Source organism: Simochromis diagramma, unplaced genomic scaffold (assembly GCF_900408965.1).
Source record: "Simochromis diagramma unplaced genomic scaffold, fSimDia1.1 OVJJ01000361.1, whole genome shotgun sequence".
Classification (NCBI taxonomy): domain Eukaryota; kingdom Metazoa; phylum Chordata; class Actinopteri; order Cichliformes; family Cichlidae; genus Simochromis; species Simochromis diagramma.
Genome location: NW_024386860.1, coordinates 7,002,320 through 7,028,044, shown reverse-complemented (window position 1 = coordinate 7,028,044; position 25,725 = coordinate 7,002,320). Strand labels below are relative to the sequence as shown.

The window sequence follows — 25,725 nt, the reverse complement described above, 5'->3', positions numbered from 1 at the left end:
ACTAACTATGAACCTGGATCAAGGCCTCGGCACACATTTGTACATAGATGATAACATTACTTTACACATTTACCATATGCTGGCACACCTTTAGCCCCAGTGATAGACTGGGAACTTCTCTAGGCTGTATACCTCCTCTTGCATTATGGAGGTAGGTACTAAAGAAGATGGATGGATGGATGATTGGATGGATCTCTTGTTATGTGTTTACACACCATTCTGCATTTAATCATTAGTATTATTAATCACTGGCTCCCTTCCATGGTGTGGTTTTTTTGTCCCTTCTCTCGTCCCTCAACTCTACACAGATGGCTGCCCTGCCTGTGCCTGGTTCTAGCGGATGTCTCTTCCTGTTAGGTTTTCCTTTCCACTGTTGCCAAGTGTTTGCTTAAAGGGGTGTTTTTTGATTGTCTTTTTTTTCCCCTGTATTATTGTGGGGTCTTTACATTACAATATAAAAAATGGCTTGAAGTGACTGCTGTTGCGATTTGGCACTTCATGAATTGAACTGAATGGAAGTCAACTGAACTGAACCGGATGGATGGATACATGGATGCATAGATGGATGGAACACTCTTCAAGAAGTTTCCTTTTGCCATGATATTAATTTTGGGCACGGATGAGTTGTGGTGTGGTGCCGATTGACAGCATCCTTCGAATAGCTCAGAAATACTGAGAAAACAATAGAATTTGTGTAATTTCCACATATAGAGAACAACAATATAGAACAACAAAGAAAAGAAGAAGAAGAAGTAGTGTGTCTTTGATGAGAGTTGTTTGACCCCTTTATGTGGATATGGCAGGACAGGTGGCCACTCACCCATGCGGACAGAGGAGAGCAGAGGGGCCTGACTGAGGGAGCGTGGCGGCATGGTGACTAGCAGGAAGGAGAGGAAGTGTATTGACAGCAGCAGTGCTGGCAGAGCCGGCATCTTCTACTGCTCCTCATGGAGAATGGTCTGCTGGCTGCCTGTACCGCCACCTGCAGGAGCGGAGGAATGCACAACATGTTACTTCACAAAAAAAAAAAATCACTGTCCTGGCTTTAAAGAGGTCTCTCTTCAAATTGTCATGATTTAGCTCATCTTCAATTTGCACTGTCAGATTCCCACGGAGTGGAAGCACCTGTAATTCGACAGCACATACAATAAAAAATCAGCTATGAAGATGTTCACTGTCACTTCACAAGGCAGCCCAGTCCTATGCATACAGCCTGTCTAATCATAAAATACAGTACACACAGCTCTATTCACGTCTCCTGTGGAAAGGCTGCCGTTTAGAAGTGACAGGATGCATCCTTGAAGGGATCTCCAGAGGCAGTTCAAAGAAAACATCACAGCTGACACGCAAGATGTCACGCAGTCAGTCATGCACATCCTTATTGTACATACACACATATATACACAAGCGCAAACAAATGCAAACACACAGATATGTCAATATGCTAGAAACACAGAGTTCATGACAAAGACAACTGCCTTGAACAGTGTATGTATATTCCTTACACCCCCACTACACAAGATACGCATTTACGTGGTTTTTTGTAACCTAACCTCCATCACAACCTTCAAACAGACACACAAACACAAAGAAAGAAACGGAGCTCAGCTGAGCTCCAGTGGTGCTAAGCAGCTCTCTCCAGGAGTGACACATCCTTGCTCTGACTGACAACATGACAAGGCGGTGTGAAAGAATGGAGAGATGAAGGGAGGGATGAAGACAGAGGAGAGGGGAAGGAGTGCTGTGTGACAGCCAGGCTAGGGGGGGGGGGGGGGAGGGGGGTGTTGGTGAGGAGGTTATGGTGGTAGAGGGTGTTGACTTGGGATTGTTTCAAGCATCTCGTTCACTGGTCTGAGGTCTTGACAGACAGCGGGGACACTCAGGTTCAGGACCTTGAATTGACCCTTGCAGCTGAGAACGGGGGGCTGATGGATTCATAGGGGGCTGACCTGAGACCCTGACGAATGCATGCAGGGGTGAGCTGGTATTATTGGAGCATACACTGTGTCTGCATCAAAGACACGGATCACGAGGATTGTCTTTGTTGAATAAAAACGCCTCCACCCTCTGTCCTTTTTTTAAATAGCCATATTCACTTTGAGATGTCCATGTTATCTTTGTTTTTTTTACCTCACTCACCTTTCCAACACTCGTTTGACTTTGATGTTTAAAGCACATCAAAAAAATCTGCAACCCTCTGCTTTGAATCCATCTTCACAGTCTTCTGAACCAGCCACACTTCCCCTTTTCCTCTGCTTTTTCTTTGCTCTTTATGCAATAACCGACCTCCCATTCATCCTGCCTGACTTTACATGTCTCGCAATCGAAGGGTGGGCAAATGTGCGCGTCAACATGTTTGTAATACTAATAACATACACCATACCGTGCAGATGGCTGTGCCGCTCTCATTATGGTCGCTGTAGTTCAAAGTGAACAGAGGCAGAGCTTATGCGAGGCCATCTGTATGTGTGACACAACATAGAATAAGAGGCACAATATGGGAGCAATTTTCCATCTCATTGTTTTCCATAAATCATTCCTGTTCAACACAGTGTGTCACGGCAAAGATGAAAACTAGTAAGTAGTTCACCAACAGTTTAAAGTTCCTCCTTGTCATCATGTTTGTGTGCACGAATTCAAAGTTGAGTGCACAACGAGCTCAGCGTGGCACACTGCTGTAACGCAACTGTGCGTGGTGCTGCAAGTACTCCATTTTGCTGGCTTTTACTATTGTATTCTGTTTGCTTGCCGTACCAGTGGTTTCCTTCTCAATTTACTCTTCACCAAATTGTGTGTGCGCACGTGTGCGTGTCCCTGTGTTTATTCCAGTGCATGTATGAGCGTGCGCTTTCCTCGTGTGCGTGATGGGGTATTGATCGAGGCCAGCCAAAGTGGCGGGCCCTCAGGTGCAGTCAATCAAAACAATGGGGAACCTATCATGGGAGCGCTGCATTTCACAGGAGCCATTTGATTGGCTATTACCAAGAAGCAGATTGCTCTGATGACGAATAAGATCCGAACTGAGGCTATGCCTTCATCAGTGATGGGGAGGAACTGGTGCTATTTCATTGTTATTGAGAGCTATTGACAGCATTGGACAGAGAAGATTATAGTTTCTGTACTCCAAGGAGAGGAATAGTGGGAGTGAGGAAGAAGATGGAAATCTGCGATAGAAGTAGAATAAGAGGAGAATAAGAGAAAAAAATCAAACCGAGGGAATAGGCTTGTGACGATGAGGGAATAAAAGAGCAAAATTGAATACAGAGAGAAGAGATTGGAAAGTGTCTCTGCAGGAGGAGACACAGAGGAGTATAGAGACAGAAAGGCAGCGGTGAAAAAGTATATTTCCTCAAGGACTGTACTCAGGTATCAATCTGAAGTACTTCCAATTTTCTCAAGTATTTTTTAATCTAAGTTACTTCATACTTGCACTATATTTAAAGGGAAATGTGTGCTTTTCCTTTCACTACATGTGTTTGACATCAAATAGTTTGTTTTTTGGAATATAATTACCAAACAAAATGTGTAACACACTGTAAAACAAATATGACTCATTGCTGTAGAATAAGCTCCCAACATTAAAGTGGGTATTTTTAATTATCTCACCTAACCGCACCATTAAAATTCTACTCACACTGTATGTCAAAAACTAGTCTCTAATGTGGTGCATATAATAAAATATATTCTATCATACATAAAAGGTCATTTTTGCATATGGTTACTATTTCCCAAAGACAAAAAAAGTAGAAAAAAACGACAAAGAGTCATATGTCTCATGTACCACTAATGCAGCCTCTTTTTGCTAGTTTTTTATACAGCAAAATGTTTGTTTTTAGAATTACAGTTGTGTAAAAAAGACAGAAAGATAACAAGAAAAGATTTACTGGATGGTAATGCTAAACCACCAAGAAGATTCATGGATGTAATGAAGAAGGACATTCAGAGGGTTGATGTGACAGAAGAGCATGCTAGTGATAGGGTGAGATGAAGGCACCCTACTGTGGGGACCTCTAAAAGGAGTAACTGAAAGATAAAGAAGAAGAAGAAGAGGCCAGTCGTGAAAAATAAAAATTTTCATAGCTGCAGTTCTGTAGCAAACTAAGTACACTCTTATTGAGTCTACAGGAATTAGGATAGTAAGCAGCAGCCCTTTGTCACCGATCAAAGCATTCGGGTGAGTGTTAACACAGTGCCACAATCTTAAAGAGAGTGGACATCACAGAAAATTCACTCCAAGGTTATAATGTGCAATCTTCAGAGAAACAGCAAAAAAGCCCAAAAGCTACAGCTCAGACTCTACAGGCCTCAGTGAGCATGTTAACAGTTAGAGCTGACAGTACAATAAGACCAAGACTGAACAAGTGTGGTTGTTTGGAAGGGTTACCTGAGAAAGCTTCTTCTTTCTGAAAAGGACATGGCAGCACGGCACAGATTTGCAAAGTTGGATCTGAACAAACCACAAAATTTCTGGAACAATGTAATTGGACAGCCAAGACCAAAGTGGAAGATGTTTAACCGTAATCCACAGCACCACCACCGTCGGCAGAAACAAAACACAGCACCTTAACAAAAACACTTCATACCAATTAGCAGGCACAGTTGTGTAGGGCTGATGATTTTGGCTTGTTTTGCAGCCACGGGACCTCTGTACCTTACAGTAATTGATTCAACCACGAACTCCTCTGAATGCCAAAATGTTCTAAAGTCATATGAGCGACCGTAACAGCTAAAACTCAGCCGAATTTAAATCTTGGCTCACACGAACAGATACCCTCAAATCACACAGACCTGAATTAATGTAAAAATAGTTACAATGAATTCAAGCTATTGCTGCTATAAGTGATTCTAAGAGCTACAGAAGGATGTACTTAGATTTTCAAAGACCTGCACAGAGTCCAGTGAAAACTTACATGATTGTATATTAAATGTTAAAAATGCCAAAGGTTTTCTTACATTTCTTTTCCATATGAGAATTTTGTTTTTTTACTGACAATATATGAGTGATATTACAATAGTCAGTAATCAGCAGTGAAACACTGTCACATTACCAACAAGTCTGATTACTGTCTGAAATTATAAACAGCTTTACGTTTAATAATCCAGAGGAGAAAAACAGTGATCAAAACTAAGGTCACCAGTTCTAGTTACTGTGGATGTAACTTATACAGGGCTATTTTATAGGTGTGCAGCAGTAACATTTATACAAACAATTCAATACATTTAAACTTACAAACACCTAATTCAAACACATAAATTCATGTTTTAAATCCCTCTTTTTGTTTCTATTGTTTCAAGTGCATTTTATGTTAGTAATGTTAGGTGCAACATACAATTCACTGCCGGGTGATAGAAATCCAGAGAAAACTGTATAAACCTGTATTTTAGCACTCATGGTTTTCTAGGAAACTCTGATTATCATTGCAACAATACATTTTACCTATGATGGTTTTTGCCGCAATAACTGTGGCATGAAATTCTGGGTATGAGCACCTCTTCCATCACTGCAGGTGAACGAAAGAAAATAAGCGGCTGCAACGCAGCAGAATAGGATGAGGGGAATTTGGTGAGACACACAGTCAGAAAGAAATAGAGAGCAAATGTTGAGAGACTATTGCCGTGTTTAATTTGCGAGGGCTGTGTTTCTGGCGGCCGTACCAGCTCCACTGCTACAGTAGTACATGGATGAGTCCCTGTAGTAGTCGGGTGTCAGTCTGCAGGGAGCTGAAGCAGCAAGAGGGCCGAGCAGAGCCAGACTAGTCTGAGCTGTAGAGAAAACACTGCTTCAAGCTCCTCTAGCTCGCTTTCATTCTGCACCCTGCTGTAAGTCACCCCACATGCTGGCACCGCTGACAAATACACAAAAGCTAAAATATATAAATATCCTGACTTTCTGTGTGTATGTGTGTGTTTGTGCATGTGTGCAGGACAGTGTATAAAAGAGAGAGAGAGGGAAAATGGAGAGTTTGAGTGGAGCACATTCATTCCAGTTGGAGATTTAGTTGTTTGGTGCATGCATTCATCTTACTGTGTGTGTGTGTCTGTCTGAAAACATATGCATATTTGTGTGTGCTTCTTTTTGTTTGTGTGTAAATGCTGCAGACTTGGCGGCTCGCTTATAGTGTCTGCAGAGCCTATTATGAAAGAGAAAACCGTAAAATCAGAGATCTTAATTATCTAGAGAGAGCACGAGGGAGAAGGGGTGGGTGGGACGGGTGGGGGGTGTATGGAGAGAATCAGAAAACGAGGGAATGCTATCTCGCCTCGCACCCCCAGGCAGATGAAGAGAGGATGAACAGAGACTAAGGCAAAGAAAGCGGGATGAGCGATAGCAGGGGAGGAGTTGGGGGGGGGAAAAACAGAGGAATGCAAAGAAAGAGAAAAAGAAATCAGACGGAGAAATACAGCTTGAGGGGGGGAGAGGAGAAGGAGAAGGGTTTCAGCAGGGGGTGGGCTGGCGAATGATTTGTTTTTCCCCTTCTGCCTCTTTGTATGACACAAGAAAATCTGACAGTTATCATAATGGAAGGATGAATCATTCCTATAATTGAATTTGCAAGTGGAACGGCTTCAGTGACTGTGGATTTAAGGAGACTGTACCGCCAGCCATTATGGGACACAAGTGCTATTTTGCTCATTTTTCTCACAATTAACAGTCACTGCTGACTAGAGCCGGCCGGTTTGCAGACAGCTGGGCTAGCGTGCCTGAATGAGCGCGGTCAGGCCATTTCAGAGCATTCGTTAACCCCCAGACAGCAAAAACGAGCCGAGTGGTCGGTCTAGTTAATGTGTGTGTGTTTGTGTGCATGTGTGTGTGAATAGTTTGTGTACAGTGGGGGTGGAAAAGTACTAGGGACCCTTCACTTTGGCCCTCTTGGCAGAATTATGTCTTGAGCTCTTTGTGTCGCATCTAATATCAAAGCAGAAGCACATGTTCTTGGTCGCATTGACTCAGCACTTTGGCTTTGGACCCCTTCACTTTACCTTGGATGCACCTCTCTAATCTCCCCATTTCTGACTGTCTCTTTATCTTAGCTTTGTCCTTCTCTCTCTCTTCCTCTTTTCAGAAATGCACTTTTCTTTCTAAGGATTTTAACATCAACGTTGCCATTCCTTTCAAACTTAGGCTGAAGATTTCAAGGTGAAGTTGAACATTTTGAGAAACCATGATTTATTCATGTGACGCTGCCTACCAGTGAGCCGTCTATCTGAAGTTTGATTTTTGAAAATGTTTACTTGACTGGAGAATGGTGGGTAAAAGGTTATGTTAGCTTGGCCACACAGAATAACAAAGAGTGAGCCTTCCACTCATATTTTAAAACTACTCCAAATGCAAAGTAAACCTTACAAAGGCATGTGGGCACAATAACATGAACAGCTATAGTAAATCATTCAAATTTGAAATAGTGCAGAAATAAAAGTGACGGTGCTAAATATTTGTTTTATGCTAAGAGTTTCTCTCATTCGAGATCAACATTGCAAACTGCAATCTGAAAAAAAAATGTGGTAAATCAACCCTATCATTAGAGCTTCTGCAAAAACATCAACTTCTGCTAACATCTTTAAAATCCTTTTTTTGCGAGGCAACTGAAACCCCACAGTCTGAGGCGAAGGATCGACCGGGATTACAGGTTTTAAAAAGCAAACACTTATTTCGTCATTGCATTGATGAAATCTCTGAACTCCTGCAGCTTCCTGTAAGAAAGCCATTCATGATGCTGCAATTGAAAGGGCACGGTTCATCCTGCACCGTTAACACATGACTGTCCAAATTTGTGACAGGCAATTCTGTGCTGACAGTCTCTGAGAAAGGCAACTTCATTTTCTGCAGATCTTTAATCAATCTTGATAATCCCTTCTGAGAATAAATGCCAAACCACTGCAGGATCCAGCAAATCGAGTGTTGATTTTTCGCAATTTCCTTTGACTGTAAATGGATTTTGGGCTGTCGATCAGAAAAAACAAAAAAGTTGAAGATGTTACCCCAGCTTCTGTTAAATGTGAAGGCAACAAATAATCAAGCAGATTGGCAAAAAGGAAGCAAAACAAGCCCTCATCATCATCATCATCACTATTCCACTAGCAGGATTTACTGCATGTGTGTCTTGACTGCATCAGGTATTTCCACTATTGTGGCCAACGCAAGTCACTCAGATACTTCCATATATTTCATATGTCTCCACCTTGTCCTCTTTCAGCAGTGCTGCAGACACTTTGAGCTCTCATTTTCACCTTCTCCTCTCTCTCTCTCTGCTTTCTCCCCCATCCCTGTATCTCCTCTCCCTCAGCCTCGATCTGTTTTGTCTCATCTTCAGGAACACTCTATACCCCTGTCTCTTTACTGACCCCTCTCTTCTCGTTCCCCATCTTAGCTCTCAGCGGTCTCTTCAATCTCGACAGTGCACTTTCTCTGTTACAGCCTCCCCCTCACCCATCTCCCCCCTCTCTCTCCCTCTCTGTTCATTGAACATGGATAAATTCTTCCCAGTGTTCTCCTTGACAAAGAGGCCCTCAGTCGGTGACACCGCCTGCTTGGGGAACCACCGTGCTCCTGTGACACTGTCACATCCGAGTATGTCACGCACAAACGTACACACAGGCACCCGAAAGCTGCACGCACATGCCCAAACTCTCAAACAAAACTCTGTGTGTGTGTGTGTGTGTGTGTGTGTGTGTGTGTGTGTGTGTGTGTTTGCTTGCTCACGCGTAAGTGCGTCATTTGATTTGTTTTTTCTTTGTCCGAGTTCCGATGCGCGTCTTCGTTTTATTTGTTTGCATGCGCCAGCAGCAAGTTTACATTTCAGCCCTCCTGCATGCATATGTACCACCTGCTGTTCAGATCAGAGCCGAGGCATGTGTGCACGCGTGAGTTTGTGTGTGTGTGTGTGACATTCAGTTCACTGCTTTCACCACAAACGATGCAAAAAGATGCGCGGCTCACTGTATCCAGCTGTCGGTGCAGTTCACACTTGTTGCAACTGTGGCTTATGTAAGCACGGCACTTTAATCACAATTAGGGAGCTCTCCTTGAACTCACTCGCCCCCTGGCTTGTTTGGAGAGCTAAAATTTGCGTTCAGAGCAAAGCCTTGGAATGCATAAGAGTGATATTATTGCGCAGGGCACTGCGAAGAGAACAATGTCTGAGTAAGAATAGAGCGCTGTCAGTTTAAATCAGTGGAGGCTATTAGGTGGACGTCAGAGAGGATATAAAATCTTTTCGCTTTCATCATAAACTGATTTTACGTGTTTAGTTATAGGAATTTATGTAAGTGTGTCCCCATCATTGAGGTAGAAATGTCTTGAGCGTTGAATTTTTATTAACTGTTATAATTTTGTGCTATTTTTATACCATAGTAGTTGCCTTTTCCACAACTGCTGCTCCTTACTGCACAGCCGGCCATCCACGGAGGAGGGATGTCTTTTTTGGATTGCTTCTCCTGAGGATTCTTTTCATTGTTCTTTTTGCTCATGTGCTAAAGGATTTTTTTCCCTCTATATGCGTGTGTGTGTGTGTGTCAGTAGTATTTTTTTCTTAGAGAGCTGTGCGAGCACCACAGTCAGCATGTAAACCCATTGAGATATTTGTATGTCATGACAGTTTAATACAAATAAAGCTGATTTAGCATAAGTTGCGCTGATGCAGTGTCGCGAAGACGTCGTATTAACACGGAGATGTTGATGCATGTAACATTATGTACAGCCAGCGAAAGTGTGTTGCATCACAAAAGCATATCAGAGTTATAAATTTTGTGTGTCTGACTGAGAGGATATTACTTTAAAATTACAACGTGCGGCGAACATGAAATAGAAATCGGAAATGGCCCGGCTACGTGCGGTGAGACAGACAAAGGTGGTGCGTTTGCCCATCGCACTGCCACAGCTCTGCGATGAACCGCTGAACCGACTCCACGCAGCTCTCCCACTTAGACACCCACGCACCGCGCTCACTCTCTCGCTAACTCATGCACAAACACACACAACACACAAGATTTACAAAAACACATCCAACACATTCACCTTCACGCACACACACACACACACATCCAACACAGGTTGAGGATAAAATGACTCAGATGGCATTCAGTCTCTGTCTCTCTCTCTCTCCGTTTCTCGCTCTCTCATTGTCAGGTTTTGCTACCGTGGCAACAGAGTCGAGGATGAAAGGAGGAGGAGGGGGGGAGTGCGAAGGAGAGGAAAAGAGAGAAGCGAGGAAAAGTGATGGAACAGGTAAATGAGAGATCGGGGAGTCAGAGACCACTGGTCGTGTGAAGCGGGGCTTTGCTGCTGCAGTGTGTGTGTGTGGTTGTGTGTGTGCGCGTGTGTGTGAGAGAGAGAAAGAGAGTAATTACGCTCTAGTAGTGAGAGGCAGAAACAGAAAGAATGTGTTTCTAGTACGTGACCAGGAACAAGAGTGCACATTCTGTTCGACTCAGGTGTGTGTAGTATATATATGACCGGGACTTACTGCATGTCCACTCAGATGCTTGTGTAATTTTGTCTCACACAGCTAAATCTAAAATTGGTCGTGTGAGATCAGGAAAAGCCGTCGTACTCTCATCGCCGACAGAAAGCAACCAGGAGAGGAGGAGAAAGCTAAAACAGAAAAAGAAGAGGGGAAAAAAGGGAAAGTCAAAGGGGAAACCAAGTGCTGCAAAAGTGCTCTTGTGATTCAAGTTTACATGTGGGGCTTCTGGTTTGTGTTTTCGTCTGTACTAATTTGCTCTGCAGAAAGCAGCATGCTCAAATTTGGTTTGTTTTTCAGCTGCCCCGGGCAAGAGACAAATTCTCTCTGACTGCACTTCGCAGACTCGGTTCAGGATCTGAAAAGGATTCACTTGCATCTATGCAAAGTAACTATGCAAATACCCACATATGTAGGGCAAGCCAGTGTTCCCATTCAGGACAGGAATGATCGTGCTCTCTTACAAGGTCCAAGTATCGATGTGGAACGCCAGGGTTAAAATCCTGTAAGAAAGCAAACTCTTACATCATGCTTTTTCAGCCACCTCTTTCATTTAAAGCATTTTACAAAGAAATCTGTGAGAATTTTATTTCTTTGCCCAGGAAAAAAGAAGCATGTGCCTGGACTTGTAATAAATGAACAAGACTTGAATCATCTCAAAGTTAGATGAAGGGCATTTTTTTAATCACTGCTGGTATTATGAAAGACTTTCAAACAGCCTGTAAGGCAATGTAAAAACATCTTCGGTTTCCATGAAATGTCTTCCTGTGACATTTAACATTTTACAGCCTTTAACTTGATCGTTTAAACGATCACAGAAGGGGGAGACTTTAAATTTAGCAAGAGCGCAAGAACGGCAATTAATCAGAAACTTCCATTTGTCCTAGTACTTCCCAACCAGCTCCACATCCTTGTAGAATCAAAGCTTTTATTGTTTCGCCACATGTTTACTTGTTTAGCTCATTATTTTAATATACTTAGAAGCAGGCACTGCGCTATGAATAAAAAATAATCAGATTTAACAAAGACAAATGCAGTAATTATCTGTCGTCTTATCTTCATGATTTTTTTTTTCTGTCCGACATTGTTTTCGAGTTGCGTTGAGATTTTGTGCCCGAGGATAAGTGAATGAAAAATACATTTTTTACTTTTGAAGCTGCTGCTAAAATAGCTGAGAACTTTGCATTAGCGCCAGATGGTGAATATAAGCCGTGAATAATGCCATGCGACTCGAGACATCGCCAATCTGTGTTGACTCAGCGACAATCTGAAGTCTGCGCCTTAAAAGATAATACTGACTGTGGCCTTAGTGTTACCAAAGTGGGAAAAATCTCGCTGTCGCCAAAACCTGCGTCTAAAAATACCACCTCCGAAATAAAGGCAAAAATGAAATGACTCAACTTTTTATCCCCAAATGTGCTTAGATAACTGAAAAAAAGCTGGTGGCTGTATTGGATTACATAATTGATCAAGTTCTTTATGAGCAATTTCATTTAAAAGAAAAAAAACTGCACCATCCATTTTAAAAAGGTCACAGAAGCGATTGGATGACACAATGAAGCCCCGAGGGACTTTTTTTCCATCGTGTCTCCTGCTGGAAAACACATGGGTATGGATAGAGCTCCTGACCTTGGGTGATGTTATTCCTTCTCTCCCATGTTGTCTTTCTTTCTGCAGCCAGAACAGTGGAAATGCCAGGAAAATAATTTTTAATAATAATGTCCTTTGTCAGATTGTGGCATGGAAAATGCTACGTAGCTGGAGGAGGCAACACAAAAAATAATGACTTTTCAGTATTCAGTTTGCGCCATAAATTATCCTTTTAATCAAGTGATTTTACCCTTTTTTTGTTATTTTATTCTACAAGCCTAACAGCCCATAAATACATTAATATGTGTACTTACTGACCATAAAAACTGCTTTCATCTGACCATATTTTATTATGCTAATCCTGAGGCTGTGTATGTACTATGACTACTTGCTCCAGATTCTAATTGTTCAATATGAATTGAAACTTGGTATTATGTGAATTGCTCGGATTGATATTGCTGAGCTGGTTAATCATCTGCAATACATAATAATCGCATTGAATTAGGCATGTAATTACGTTTTCAAATTTGTGGTCTAACCGGGGGCTAATGGTCGATATTTATAAAAATTTGATTCTCCTAATAATAATCTTTTTGCCTGAATGTATTGTGAGTCTCCTGAACATGTTGTACGATTCTAACACCCATGACTGAGTCTAAAATTGGTCATCTCCATTCAAGACGAGACATCACACTATTAGGTCTGACAGGAACTGACTGGGGAGGGGGAGGGGGGGGGAGAGGGGGGAGGCGGCGAGATTCAGCAAAATACTGAAATATGGAGTGACTGGACACTTTCAAAACATTGGTGTGCATCCGTTTTGCATAAACAGCTCTTTATTTGTGTATCCATCTGTGCCAAATGCATTACCGACTGCAGCATTCTGCACTTTGTTTTCAGATGCCCCAAGCAGGAGGCATTTTCAGTACCTCTCAGACCCAGCTGGGAAACAAAAAAGGACGCCACACTCAGAGCAAAAGTGAAGATATTTTGAGGATTCATCCACTTATGTTGTGTGCTACGGTGCATTGGAAACAGCTTTTTAGGCATCAGGTTTCAGCAGTGTTACATAATAAATGTGCAAAGTATTTGAGGCAATGCAAGGTTTTTAGTTAAACAAATATAATATGTTCTATATATTAATTATATGATTAAATAAATATTAGCAGTAGGAAAAAGTAATTTCCACCAAGGCTAAAAATGCCTCCACAGCATGCACAAATTGAGTCTCTAGATCTGTAAGGAAACAGTACGTAGAGCTGAATTAGCTTGTGATGTTTTCTTGAGAGCATCAGGGCCATGGTTCCCAGTTTTTCTTCTTCTTAATGTAATTTGCAAAGATAGGATGCAAAATGTCTCATTCTGTTTCCTATTTTATCTTGTAATATTCTCTGAACCAGCAACTCCCACCTGACACTGTCCACAGGGAGGTACACCGGAGCTAAGACAGACCAATCACACTTGTATTCACAACTACAACTAATTTACAGTCACCATTTAAACTAACAGGGATTTCTTTGGACTATCGGGGTAAGCCAGAACCCACATAGACAAACCCTTAATTCAAGAGTTCAATCCTATATACTGGTGGCTGCTATAGGACAAACAACTCTGGCTGCCATTTGTTTTATTGTCTTAAGTGTCATTTTTAGGAAATGGACACTTAAGACTAACATCAGCTGGCATAATGTTAGCTTATAACCAGGCATTACTGTTGTTCAACCAGCTAAACAGCAACAACTGAGGGGAGGGTCATGTCTAATCTGTTGTCAATAAGTAACAACATTGGAAATTAGTGTGCATAAATAGTGTTTATGCTCATTTTCATGTGTTAGAGCCCTGATGTCAAGTCAGGAGAGGCTTGAGGTGAGGTGGAAGAGGATGACATTTTAATACGATGTCAGTAGCGTTGTCTCTTTCCTTCGTGTTTTCACCTCATTGGTAATGGCGGTCCCTTTTCTGAAAATAAAATATAGGTATGATCATTCATATCTTAGGTCTGAAGATGCAGGCATGAATTTTAATGTCCCTCCAGAGCACACTAACACCTATGAGTTCTCTTATCTCTGGACGTCTGCTGCAGCTTTGGTGTACTATGTATATGGCTGGTCTCTAGCCACATACGTAAAACACGATTAGGCGAGATGTCGATATCCATCTCAGCCACTGTATTCAAGGTGGCGCCGCAATATGGCAACGTGTCAGCTTTCACAATTTCACAGTCCCCAATTATGGAGATTTTTTTATGGATTAATGGATTCATTCTAAGTTGATAGAATGCATCAATTTGTTGGTAGATGTCATTGCACGCTAGTCCATGTCTGTTTATGAATACATTATTCTTTTATTCTCTCAAATAACATCACAAAACAAACGACTGTACCTTTAAGTAATCCTGTCAACAAACAGACAAACAGCACCAATCACATAACCTCTTCACCGGAAAAAGTGAAGTCTATGATCAACAGCAGAAAAAAAATTCTATTTAGAAATCAAAAACATAACACTGCTGTAAAAAGACTTTTTTTATTTATGTGCCTCGTGGTCAGATAGAATGCCAGATGAATGTGTTATCGATGTTTTTGGCTGCTGAGAATGTGTTTTGGAGAAGCAAACTGCTAACTTCAATGCATATTTCATCTAAACATGGGTATAATGGGATTCTAATCAAGGTCAGATGGAAAGCACAAGAGGCCAGAGGTCTGACGCAGAACAACAGCTCATATGATCAAAAACATTATATCTTACAAATGATGAATAATTTCTCAATATTTGGACCTTGGTTCTGTCTTTAAGTTAATATTTAATGTGCCTCACCAGCGGGACGAATTTGCTCTTCAAACCATCTCCACAGTAGAGTGGCTGCCTCTGAATCCAGCCAGAGAATACACAAAGAAAAGAAAGCGCCTCTGTGCTTATCTGCAGCAGAAATGCAGGTCACATTCAGACTGTGTGTTTGTGCAAGTGTCTCCATGACCAGAGTGTAACCTTCACAAGGTTAATTAAGTGATTCATTTTGTCATTCAGTGGTCAAACAGTGCTGCACTACATTCTGCTCAGCTTTCTCATGCTAAATTGTTGGTTATCCCTCTATGCTAATAGATCATAGCATATGCTAAAAGCAATGTCGGTTAGGATATTTATGCAAGAGCACCATATTTAATGCGGGATTAGCATTTGTTTGCTCCATTGTTCAGTAAATCAGTACCAGGCACTGGTGAGTGGATGCATAATACATTAAGTTAGCCCATGGTACATTAGCCTTAGAAGTTCCACAGCTTACTACAGAATTATGAATGTCCACATTCATTGTTTATAAAGTTTACAACTGGCAACTCAAATTAGAATCACTCATTCATGTTACTTGATCTAGGTCAGGTTAAACTTAATTATGCATGAGAAACGTGTTTACTCAATTGCTTATTTATCTGAATTACTACTCGTGGTGTACTATCACCGCTGTCACGCCTAACAGCTGTATCTTCCCACGTTTGAATACAAATTAAATGACATGAATTAAAAGCATGAGGTATGAGGATGAAAGTGATGTAATATGTGCTCTAACGCACAGTCCCACAATATAATTTAATTGACAGTATTTATGCATCGTACGTGCTCCACGCTATGCCAGCGGCAATTATGATAACACGTACATGCGGTTTGTTAGTAATGATGCATGCATTTTGCTAGTATGTAAAGAAATCATATAAATACGCTGCTTGCATGCAGGGCTCATAGCACAGTTAGAGTTATGCATGTGCAGTATTCGTGTCTGTGCAGAACACAAATGTCACAGTCTCTCTCTCTATTAGATCAGCACCATATATCAAAAGCTTTTCTACTGTCAAAGCAGCTGCTGCTGCATTAGGCTCTGCAATCATCATGGCCATGTCCAAAAACTGCCAGAGAGAAAATAAACCCACTCTCTGTTTCCATAATAATCCATAAAAGAGTGGACACAAAACACCACCGAACACTGTTATAGGCGATGGAAAAGAGATACTTTTAATTGAATTGCCCATATTAGCATTTTAACTGCATTGTACGTCTTACACTTTGTTGCTGTCCATGCTGCAGTGGTGATTATAGCGGAGCATGGCTCAGAATCTGGCAAAAACAAACTGCACTGTGCTTTTGAAAACGGCACTTTTGATATCCTGCATGTCTGAGATAAATGTAAAACAATATAAAATGACACCAGGGAAGACGGGTTGCTGCAGTTCCTGAATTTACTCGTCTGTTTTATTGCCAGTGTTTTCACGTTGGCGCGTCTGGTCAAAAACAAATTCCCCCCGAAGAAGAAGAACTAGGGTGTGATTTGAAAGTTGCCCTACATTTGGCTCACTTGCTTTCAAATGCAGCCTGTCAAGCCACACCGTGTGCTGCGGCACCGCTCAGTCCACCTGCCTGCCCGATGGCCATTCGCTTGGTCAGGTGAGTTATTGCCAAGACTGCTGTTTAAACACCCCCTCTAAACTACACACACACACACACACACGCACACACACACACTAAGTTGTCCATTAGTGTGACTGTCAGCCAAGCGTGCAATCAATATACTCCCCCTCTGACAGCGTGCACATATGTGATGGAAGGCAAAAAAGGAGGGGAAGAGGAGGACAGGAAGGGTAGAGAGGAGATGTTGGAAGGTGACTAGGGAGAAACGGGGCAGAAAGGGTGGGTAGTGGGAGGGGCGTTAGCAGTGGGGTGTGCGTGGGGCTCAGGGGCAGCGGTTCAGGGAACGGGAGGAAAAGAGAGATGACAAGAAAAATGTCCTGAGCCCGGAGACACACAACACAGAGCAGCAAAACATAACAAAACACAGAGATAGAGAGAGTGTGGGAGTAGGAGATGGAGGACAGAGATGAGGAGTGGCAGAGCAGAGGAGAGATGGAAAATAGAGGGAAAAAAAGACAAAATGAGTGTGTGTATGAGAGAGAGAGAGAAAAATGTAGAGGGTTTGTGGGTGGATAAGGAGAATGCTATATATAATGGCAGAGGTTCAGGAATAGATCAGAATGATTGTGTTTTGTGATTACCTAACACTGCAAACAGCAGCAGCCACCAGCTGACATCAAAGACCACACACACACACAAATAACCTAAATATGCACACACACAGTCAGTGACACACATACACACGGGAAAAGTAACACTGGCACACACGAGCCTCCAAACCTCATCTTCATGCTAAACTGAACTAACTCTCCACTAAAGGGCTTCTGTCGTCTGGTCTGGATTGATAACACTACGCGCTCACAAACACAAACACTCGGGCACAAACACATTCCCACCGTGCTACGAGCACATCTCATATACATAAAAAGATTCATAATCGCATATAAACACACAGACATGGCTGCATTGTAAACACCCCATCCAAGTAGCCATGCTACTCTCCTGCCACACATGCAGAAATAAGAAAGAAAAAAAAAAAAGGCTTGGAGGAATACTTGTGGGATATTTTCACAAAGTGTGCTAGTTTTGTTTAGTTGACAACAATCAGCTGCAATATTAAACCCACTGACAGGTGGAGATAACAGTGTCGCTTTTCTTGAGACAATCTACTGTTCCCTTAGGAAGCTTCGGGTCTTTGAATGTATGCAGACGTTACTCAGACTCATAGGACTACACCTTATTGCGCATGTCAGTGACTATGGCGCTCCCCAATGGCAGCAGCCTCAAAAAGTCAAAGATATCAGTCCCATTTCCAAAATCTCAAGATCATAATTCAACTGAGCATCAAAATCCACCAACAGTGGCATCCCACCTAGGGTTAAGGGCAGAGGTAGCCTACCCTCAAACCAATGTCCTTGGAGTACTCACATGTAAGAGTGTTCCAGCCACTTGCTCTCTCCACTCGCCCAGCCACTTGTTATTTGTTTCGTTAGCTTCGGCCTGGTTATTTTTGATTTTACAGACCGCCACACACCAAACATCCAAACACTCTAATGACTGACACTCTGTGACTTACACACCTCATGAAGTCAATTATGTTTTTTTCCTTCATTTGGTAAATTAGAAAGATTTAGTTAAAGCTGTGTCTCTTCCATTATTTACCATGCCCCATGAGTCATAACATGTTTCATTAATATTCACCTGTTTTTAAAGAATTAATTTGGGTAAAACACAAAAATGAAAACATTTTCCTCTGAGGAAACCTTGGGTCTTTCATTTCGCTGGGACTATTTTGACTCGTACCACTACAACTTGTTGAAGACCACCTACATATCCCCAATGGCAGCAGTCTCAAAGAGCCCAGTACGTCGGCTTCGCTTCCAAACTTTCAAGATCAGAATTCAACTGAGCATCTGCTGGATGCACCAGAACAAGCCTGAGCCAAAGGACCCAAAGGACAGATGCTCTCTCCAAAGATAATTAACCTCCTAAAATCCACCAACACACTGGCAGACCATCCAGGGCTCAAGGTAGAGGTAGTCTACCCTTAACCCAGTCTCCTTGGAGAACTTAAGGGGTGGATGTTTCACCTCGCTCTATCCATTCGCCCAGCGCCTTGTTATTTTTCTGGGTAGCTTTAGCCTGATTAACACCACACACCTAACATTCAAACACCATCTACTGACACACCAATAACACTGTAAATAACACACCTCATGAAGTCAGTGATGCTGTTTCCTCCCTTATGTTAAGAAATGTAAAAGTTTTCTGTTTACTCTGCCTCATGAGCCAGGCTTTAACAGGATTGACTAACATTCATCTGTTTTTTAAATATAACGGCTTTGTACTTGTATTTGAAATGTAACATCTGCGAATTTAGTAATCTGTATATTCGGCACATGGCTAAAATAAAAAACAATCCTTACCCTACACGGGATGCTGGTTGCTTGGTGGATATTAAGACTTAAAGTTAGTCTGCTAATGTAGTCCAGACCTAAGAAAAAGTTGATAAGCTACAACTGCCTCATTTTTTTGTGATTTTCAAGTTGTGTGGAAAGGTATTTTTAGTGTAAGCGTGGAGGAAACAGAACAAAATGTGTTACTCAAACATGCAGGACTCTATGATCAAATCAGTTCAAAGCAGAGTTATGATTGTGTTAAGGTGCTGTGTTTGTGTATGTTTGAGTAGGTGTTTGCCTCCTCTAAGGGGTATACAAGGAATGCAAACATGCCAGAGTGCAGTCCTCCAAGGATCCAGCAGCACGTAACTCGATGTAGATGACGCTATGCGTAGGTCGAATACTGACTGGTCGAAAAGTGGGTTGGAGCGGGAAAAGGAGCAACAGCGGAGTTCCACACGAGCAGCAGAACCACGAAAAGATACCGAACATCAAGATTAGCCCACAGACCGCTTGTTTGTGTCACTGGCCCCTGGTGACATTAAACTGCTACAACACGTAGGCGACGGTCTGCGAAGCTGATCAAAGGCTGTGTGTTGGACCTCCGTACATCCAGATTTCACCCATTGATCAGGTGGAGCATTTAGTGAAGAGGAAGTGAAAATGGTACAAAAGAGAAGAGACGAGCACACGTATTCAAACTGGTAAATACGCTGTACTGAAAATCATGACTAAAGTGATATTGCAAAGTTGAAATTGGGTTTTACAATTATAAGAACAGAAGAAAGGTAAAACTCAATCATATTAAAATGTGACTGGCATACTCCTGAAAACAAATTGAGGGAAATACTACACTCCAGAGCCAAGCAATATGCACATGAGTGAATATGTGTCTGGATCTCCATCAGCTTCAGGAAAACCTGCTCCCAGTTGGCCCACTCCTCTGCTAGCTACTGCCTTTGACTCCTGTGACTGGGGAAATTAAACAGTTCTGCATATGTGTGTGTGTGTGGTCGTGTGCTTGCTTACACGCACGGGACACTAAATTGTATGCGGGTGTTTGTGCGTGTGTACAGTGTGTTTTTAAAAATTCTGCACAGCAAAGCCTGATGTGTTTCCTTCCCGTCTGAGGCACTAAAAGGAAAAGCTGACAGCTCAAAGGGAATACCACAGCCAGGGCATATGATGAGCCTTTATCCTCTCTACTTACTGGAAAATTACTAACAAAAGCAAAAATCTCTTTGTGTCTCCTTACCAAGCTGTGAGGTCCAAGAATATCCTGAGTGGAGAGACAGGTATGGAGGTGCTCCAGTTTCATGCCTGTATAGAGCAGGAGGTGAGCTGCACACAGCCAAGGTGATCCCTGCCAGCCATTTTGCCCTGCATTTAGTATTCATTTTCCAGGCGATCAAACCCGCTGCCAGGAGGTGGAGTGTGTGTGTGTGTGTGCTAACGTGCCCACACAAATCGGGAGTGTGTGAAAGTGCGCATGCATTAACAAACACATGGATGTGGGTGTGTGCAGATGTAGGCTTAACACCCTCAGAAACTCATCCATCACCAAAGTGTCCGTGCTTACGTGTGAGAATGTGTGCACGTTAATGAATCTGCAAACACGTGTGCCTCACGCAGCGGGGCTGATTAGGAACACAGGGATAGAGCCAGAACAGGCCAGGGGCCAGCAGACCCAGCTCTCTGTGCACAGCCGGCGGAGTAAACCTGGATGCCACTGCTTCCTGCTGGGAAAGGATAAGAGAGAAAAGGGGGAACACAGGAAGCAATGAAAAGGGAAAGAACAAAGGAAGCAGTAAAGAGGGGTGAAGCGGGGAGAAGGTGGATGAGCGGAAGAAGCTGGTTTGGGGAGAAAAGACAAACCAGAGCAGTAACAGGATGAGTCGGAGAGAGGAGGGGGAAAGGAGTGATAAGAGGGAGAAGAAAGAGAAAGGGGGACGAAGAGGGTTGTGTTCTGGCGGTGGAAAATAAGACGGAGAGGAAAAGAGAAGAAAATGGGATCTGCAACGATAAGGAAGGAACTGAGCAGCAGTGCCCTGGCACAATGCGGTGGAGGCAGGCAAGATGGCTGCAGGGGACAGAGCACCCGGCCAAATATGGTCATCAGGACCCTGCTCTGTCCTACTTTCTCTAATGGGCTAAACCAGTGCCTGGATGATGAAGGAAGAACCATATATGGTCAGTGTACAGCGGCATTGGCTCCCGTCTCTTTGATGTGTTGTGCTGAAATGAGTGATGCAGGACTCGGGCCTAATATACAAACAAGGCCTAGAGCATGCTAACAAAAAATGTAACTACACACACTCACAATGTCCCTAATTTCCCCCTTTTTTTCAGGGTGAGCTAGTTGACACGCTGACCCCATCTAGAAAAGAGCGATGAGGGATGCTTCTGGGCTGTGTGAGGGTGACTGAACAGGTTGCGATCATATTGTACCTGTCCATCTGTGTTTGTGTAAGAATGCGTCCCCTTCCCCGATCGCATAAGCGTGCCCGTTTGCTGTATGCATCTGTGCCACCCTCACCCCCAGGCTCAACCACACTCTGCGAACTCTCATCAATCTGTGAAGAATGCCCTCAGGTTTTAATTTCAGGCTGCGGTGTAAAAGAGCCGAGGTGCGGGCCATGAGCACACCATGTGGCCAGGTCAACAACCTTCAGCTGGAACATCTGTACACATGGCCGGCAATCAGGAATGTACAAATACAGACTGACCAGGGGCAAAGCTGCTAGTGGCCCTCCTTCTGTTGTTGTTTGTGTCCGTTCTAGCTCGTATCCAGCTTTAGACGTGAAGGCAGTGCTCTCAGTTAAATGCAGCACCATATCTATGTTGTAAACACTGTTTTCGCTTTTGGATTATTCCAACATGTAATTGGGTTCTTTTGTTCATACTGTTATTTTTCTTGGCAATGTGGTCCATCCCAGAATGAGGGGAAAAACTGACAAGCACTGATCACAAAGGCGCTGCTATGGCCAGGATACAGCATGCCAACAGTAAAGCACTGCTACTGATTCATCTCATCTATTTCAGTTGCCCTACGCAGGTCTTGTTGCTATGTGAGTTGCTATGATTGACCAGCAGGTCTCACAACCGTACGCACAGAAAATTCCATTCCTGCCTCAATTAGGCTATTATACCAGGAGCAGCGTCTAAAAGAAAAAGTCAGTGCTCTCTTTCAGTATCAGAAGAAGAAGAAAAAATCACATTCTTGTACTTTTGGAAACAATCTTAACTCCTACACTGTACTGTAAAGCCTTTTTATGTGGCGGTGCATGCCTTCAAGACGGGGGCTGCAAGGTGAGATGGCTATAAATGTGACAAAGCTTTACACAGCTTCATACATGGACACATAATGGGAGGTGTCACTCTCGCTATCACTGATGCGAGTAAGTCTTAAATGATCCTATCACAGGAGCCTGCAGGCTTAAATAACAACAGCTGACAGACTATAGGCACAGGGGAAGCCAGGAAGGCAGCATATGGATGTACCGAATCGGGACTTCGTTATTACGATTCAGAGGAGCGAACATACATTTCATGTGGAAACTGACACGTACCCCCACAGTGTGTTTGCAAACGTACTGTAAACACTGGCTCACCAAAGAGATGCTGAATACAGTACATTTGTGACTGCCTACACATAAATGTACCCATTATCATCAAACTAAAGATGTAGCAACAGAACATTTTCAGATCCTTTCCTTCTGCCCAGAAAATATTTTCAACAAGAAAAACAGCTTTGGGAATTGTTTGAATGCCACTTGCGTTCTTTTCTATCAGCCCATCGTCTGGTGTGCATTTGAAACAGGGGCTGAGGTCCTGTTCCTGACAGCGCACTCACAGTGAGGACTGTTGGCTCGGCGGTATTGGTTAACAATCAGGCAAAATAGTGCTTAACAACTCCACTGTGGCTGCTAAGCCCAGCGTTAAAGTATAGATAGGAATTGAGGCTGGCTCTCCCAATCAATGAGAGCTGCGCAGTAAAGAAACCCCAGAGAAAACTTATTAAAGTATAGACAGGAAGCCAACATTTCTCCCATTGTACTCCAACTTCCTCCCACAGTTTAAAGACACGCATGTTTGGTTATTCTGCGATTTGAAACTGGCCGTGTGTGGACGTGAGAGCGTGTTGTTGTTTGTTTCTCTGCGTTAACCCTCTGACAGCCTGTCCAGAGTGTACTCTGCCTCTCGCTCCATATCTGCCGGGATAGGCGGTGTATCCGTGTAATTGTTTAAGAATTAAAAAAACATGAGGCCAAATAAAAATCACGACAGGTCAGGAGAAAACAAGGAAACAAAGCAGAAACAAGAAAAAGTGTCCATATTAATCAAGGCTCGAGACTGCTATGAAATAAGATGTGTCAACAGCAACTAAATGTTTTCATCGGTCGGACAGGCTCGCTTATTAAACAGAATATTAAACAGGTCGGCCTAAATGTATGGATAGTTATGTTTTCTCACAGATTGCCTGCTCTGAGAGTTGGTGTGGTTGAGTCCTTCGTTCCTCTCTGCTCTGCTTCACCAACCTCTGGGCTTTGACTCACAGGTGTTTCTATAGTTTGTGATTGGCCTCTAAGATTGACTCACTTTACTTTGGTTTCTATTTTAGCTTCATACTTCATGTACAAGTGCAGTACTGCATGCATCAGTGACATTTGTTCATGTCGGTTTAGCTGTACTTTCCTGGCTTTTTCCTGCTGTACATACAGTACAACCCCAGCACCTTTAACATGTCATGTGTTGTTCCGATACCATGTTCACAAAGACTGGACGGAGCCATAGTGACATTGGTTTGTCAAGTCAGGTTTTGAAGCCTCAAGCATTTTGAAGCGTTTTAGCAGTTGTCATCTTGATGTTTTGAAACTAGACATGTTTTTGTTCTTCATAGTTTCTTTATAGGCTCCTTTTTGCTGTCTTTTCTTTTTAAATTTATGGACCTGGTTCTGACACGTGCCAGAGGTCTCTTCCTATTAAAAGGGGTTTCTTCCTCCCTACCTACTAATATTTAAGGGTGTTTACAGTATGGAGTGGGTTTAGAAGACTGATTGAATTGACCAAGAAACCAAGAGCAGTGCATGCACACATGTTAGTGACTTGTCAATCACAAGGTCGGCATTACCTTAAGTATATCCTGGTTTAGCATTTACCTTATTTTACAAGTTTACAAAATGAACATATGGTAAAACTGAGACCATAAACTAATCTTGGAAGCGTCTACTGAGGTCGTAGATCAAAAGAGAAGTCTTGTTTGGTCTGGTTTTGCTAACGATGACAAATATATATATATATATACACACACATAGACTCTAAAGTCTGAGGGGTGTGAAATCAGTTCTGAGCAGGGTCATAAGGTTGTTTCATTTGTAAGCGATATGACAACAACCCCCAAGTAAATATGAACACACCATTGACAGGTAATAAACCAACAACTAGTGCCTGCTGCTAGCTCCGCACCCATTGTCCATGCACATTCGCAGCTCTTTTGTACTATCCTCCTGTGGTAGAGAAGCCGGAGTGGGCAGCTTATTAGAGAGTGTTTTTCCTTTATCATTTGTTATCGTCAAACAGAGATCAGCTCAGAGATCACAGTGTTACCACAGCATCCTCTTCATGACAACACAATGCGGAATAACAATGCAGTGCCAGAAAGCAGGGTTGAAATTTCTGGGTGCAGATAAAGAAACATTTTTTAGGTGCTCTAGCACAACCCAAATAAAATTTGAGTCGGCAGCCCTCTTAAGTGGGTGTATGTCACCTTGAGTTGAATTTAAGAGCCATGGTAAAGAGCGTGTCTCGGGATGGATGCAGCTGGACAGAGTGAAAATGGGATGGAAGATGGCCCGCTGTTCCTGTCAGGTGAGCTGACATACACTCACAGTTTTTGACAGTGTTTTGTTATGAGTTTGCATAACATGGACACTCACTAACAGCCAGTGGGAGAAGCGACAGAGCAGGAAGCATGTGTATGCACGTGGGAGCATGCACATGTCCTCTATTTGTCTGTGCTTGCAGAATATGTCTAATAAAGAGAACATTTGATATGCAGTTGCATACATATTGTATATATATATATATATATATATATATATATATATATATATATATATATGTATGTGTGTATTTGTGAAGGTGTGTCCATCTTTGTCAGTGTTCCAAATCCAGCCAGCAGTGTGTTGATGGCTGAGCTGCGTGGATGACACCTCCTGTTGACAGTGGGCTTGGGGCGAGGATGCTAGTCATAACATAACAGCAGGAAGGTGGGAGGACATCACCTCCAAGCACACACACACATACACAGTAACAAACTATGACACAGTGTTAAAGTCATATCAAGGTCCTTATTTAGATTGGCTATCATCTCTGACCTCTCTCTCCATCCTCATTAGTTGAACTAGACAGCCTCTGCAGGCCTGAAGCTGCCACGGGCCCACACACAAGATGTCACATTGCTTCATCAGTGGTACAGTAACTAATGCACACAGCCTGCAGGTTCCATCATGCTCATGGACGTCTTGTTGCGCCATAATTGACTGTTTCATTGGCATTCATCTAGTTCTTTTGATGTCCCTTTTGCTAATCTGGAACTAGCTGCAAATAACTAATCAACATCTAATCGCTGAGAATCAGTTTATCAGCACTTGCTGATGAGCTGGATTGTGCGGGAAGTCTCGGGTTGGGTTTCAAACAGATAACAGCGAGAGGAACACAACACCAGGACTGACTTCTGTTGTCACTGGAGGAAAAGATAGAGGTGCAGTGTGACTGGAGAGGACGGCATTGCATTATGAAGTCTGGCACTACTCCAGCGCTGACACGAGAGGCAGGACTGGGTTCAAAATCAGGCCCAGAGTCATATTTTTCCCTCG

General features: G+C 42.7%; 1 protein-coding gene across 3 annotated transcripts in view; it reads right to left on the bottom strand.

Moving 5' to 3' along the window:
• grik5 (glutamate receptor, ionotropic, kainate 5) overlaps positions 1-25,725 on the bottom strand; it is a 92,349-nt gene that overhangs the window by 43,133 nt on the left and 23,491 nt on the right. For 2 of the 3 annotated variants that reach the window (XM_040030193.1, XM_040030195.1), the window contains exon 2: positions 821-982. In XM_040030193.1, the coding sequence (XP_039886127.1) occupies positions 821-932 (112 nt within the window). In that variant the 5' untranslated portion in view covers positions 933-982. Of the gene's footprint in view, positions 1-820; positions 24,929-25,725 lie in introns of those variants that run through there. The other variant, XM_040030194.1, reaches the window with a different exon arrangement.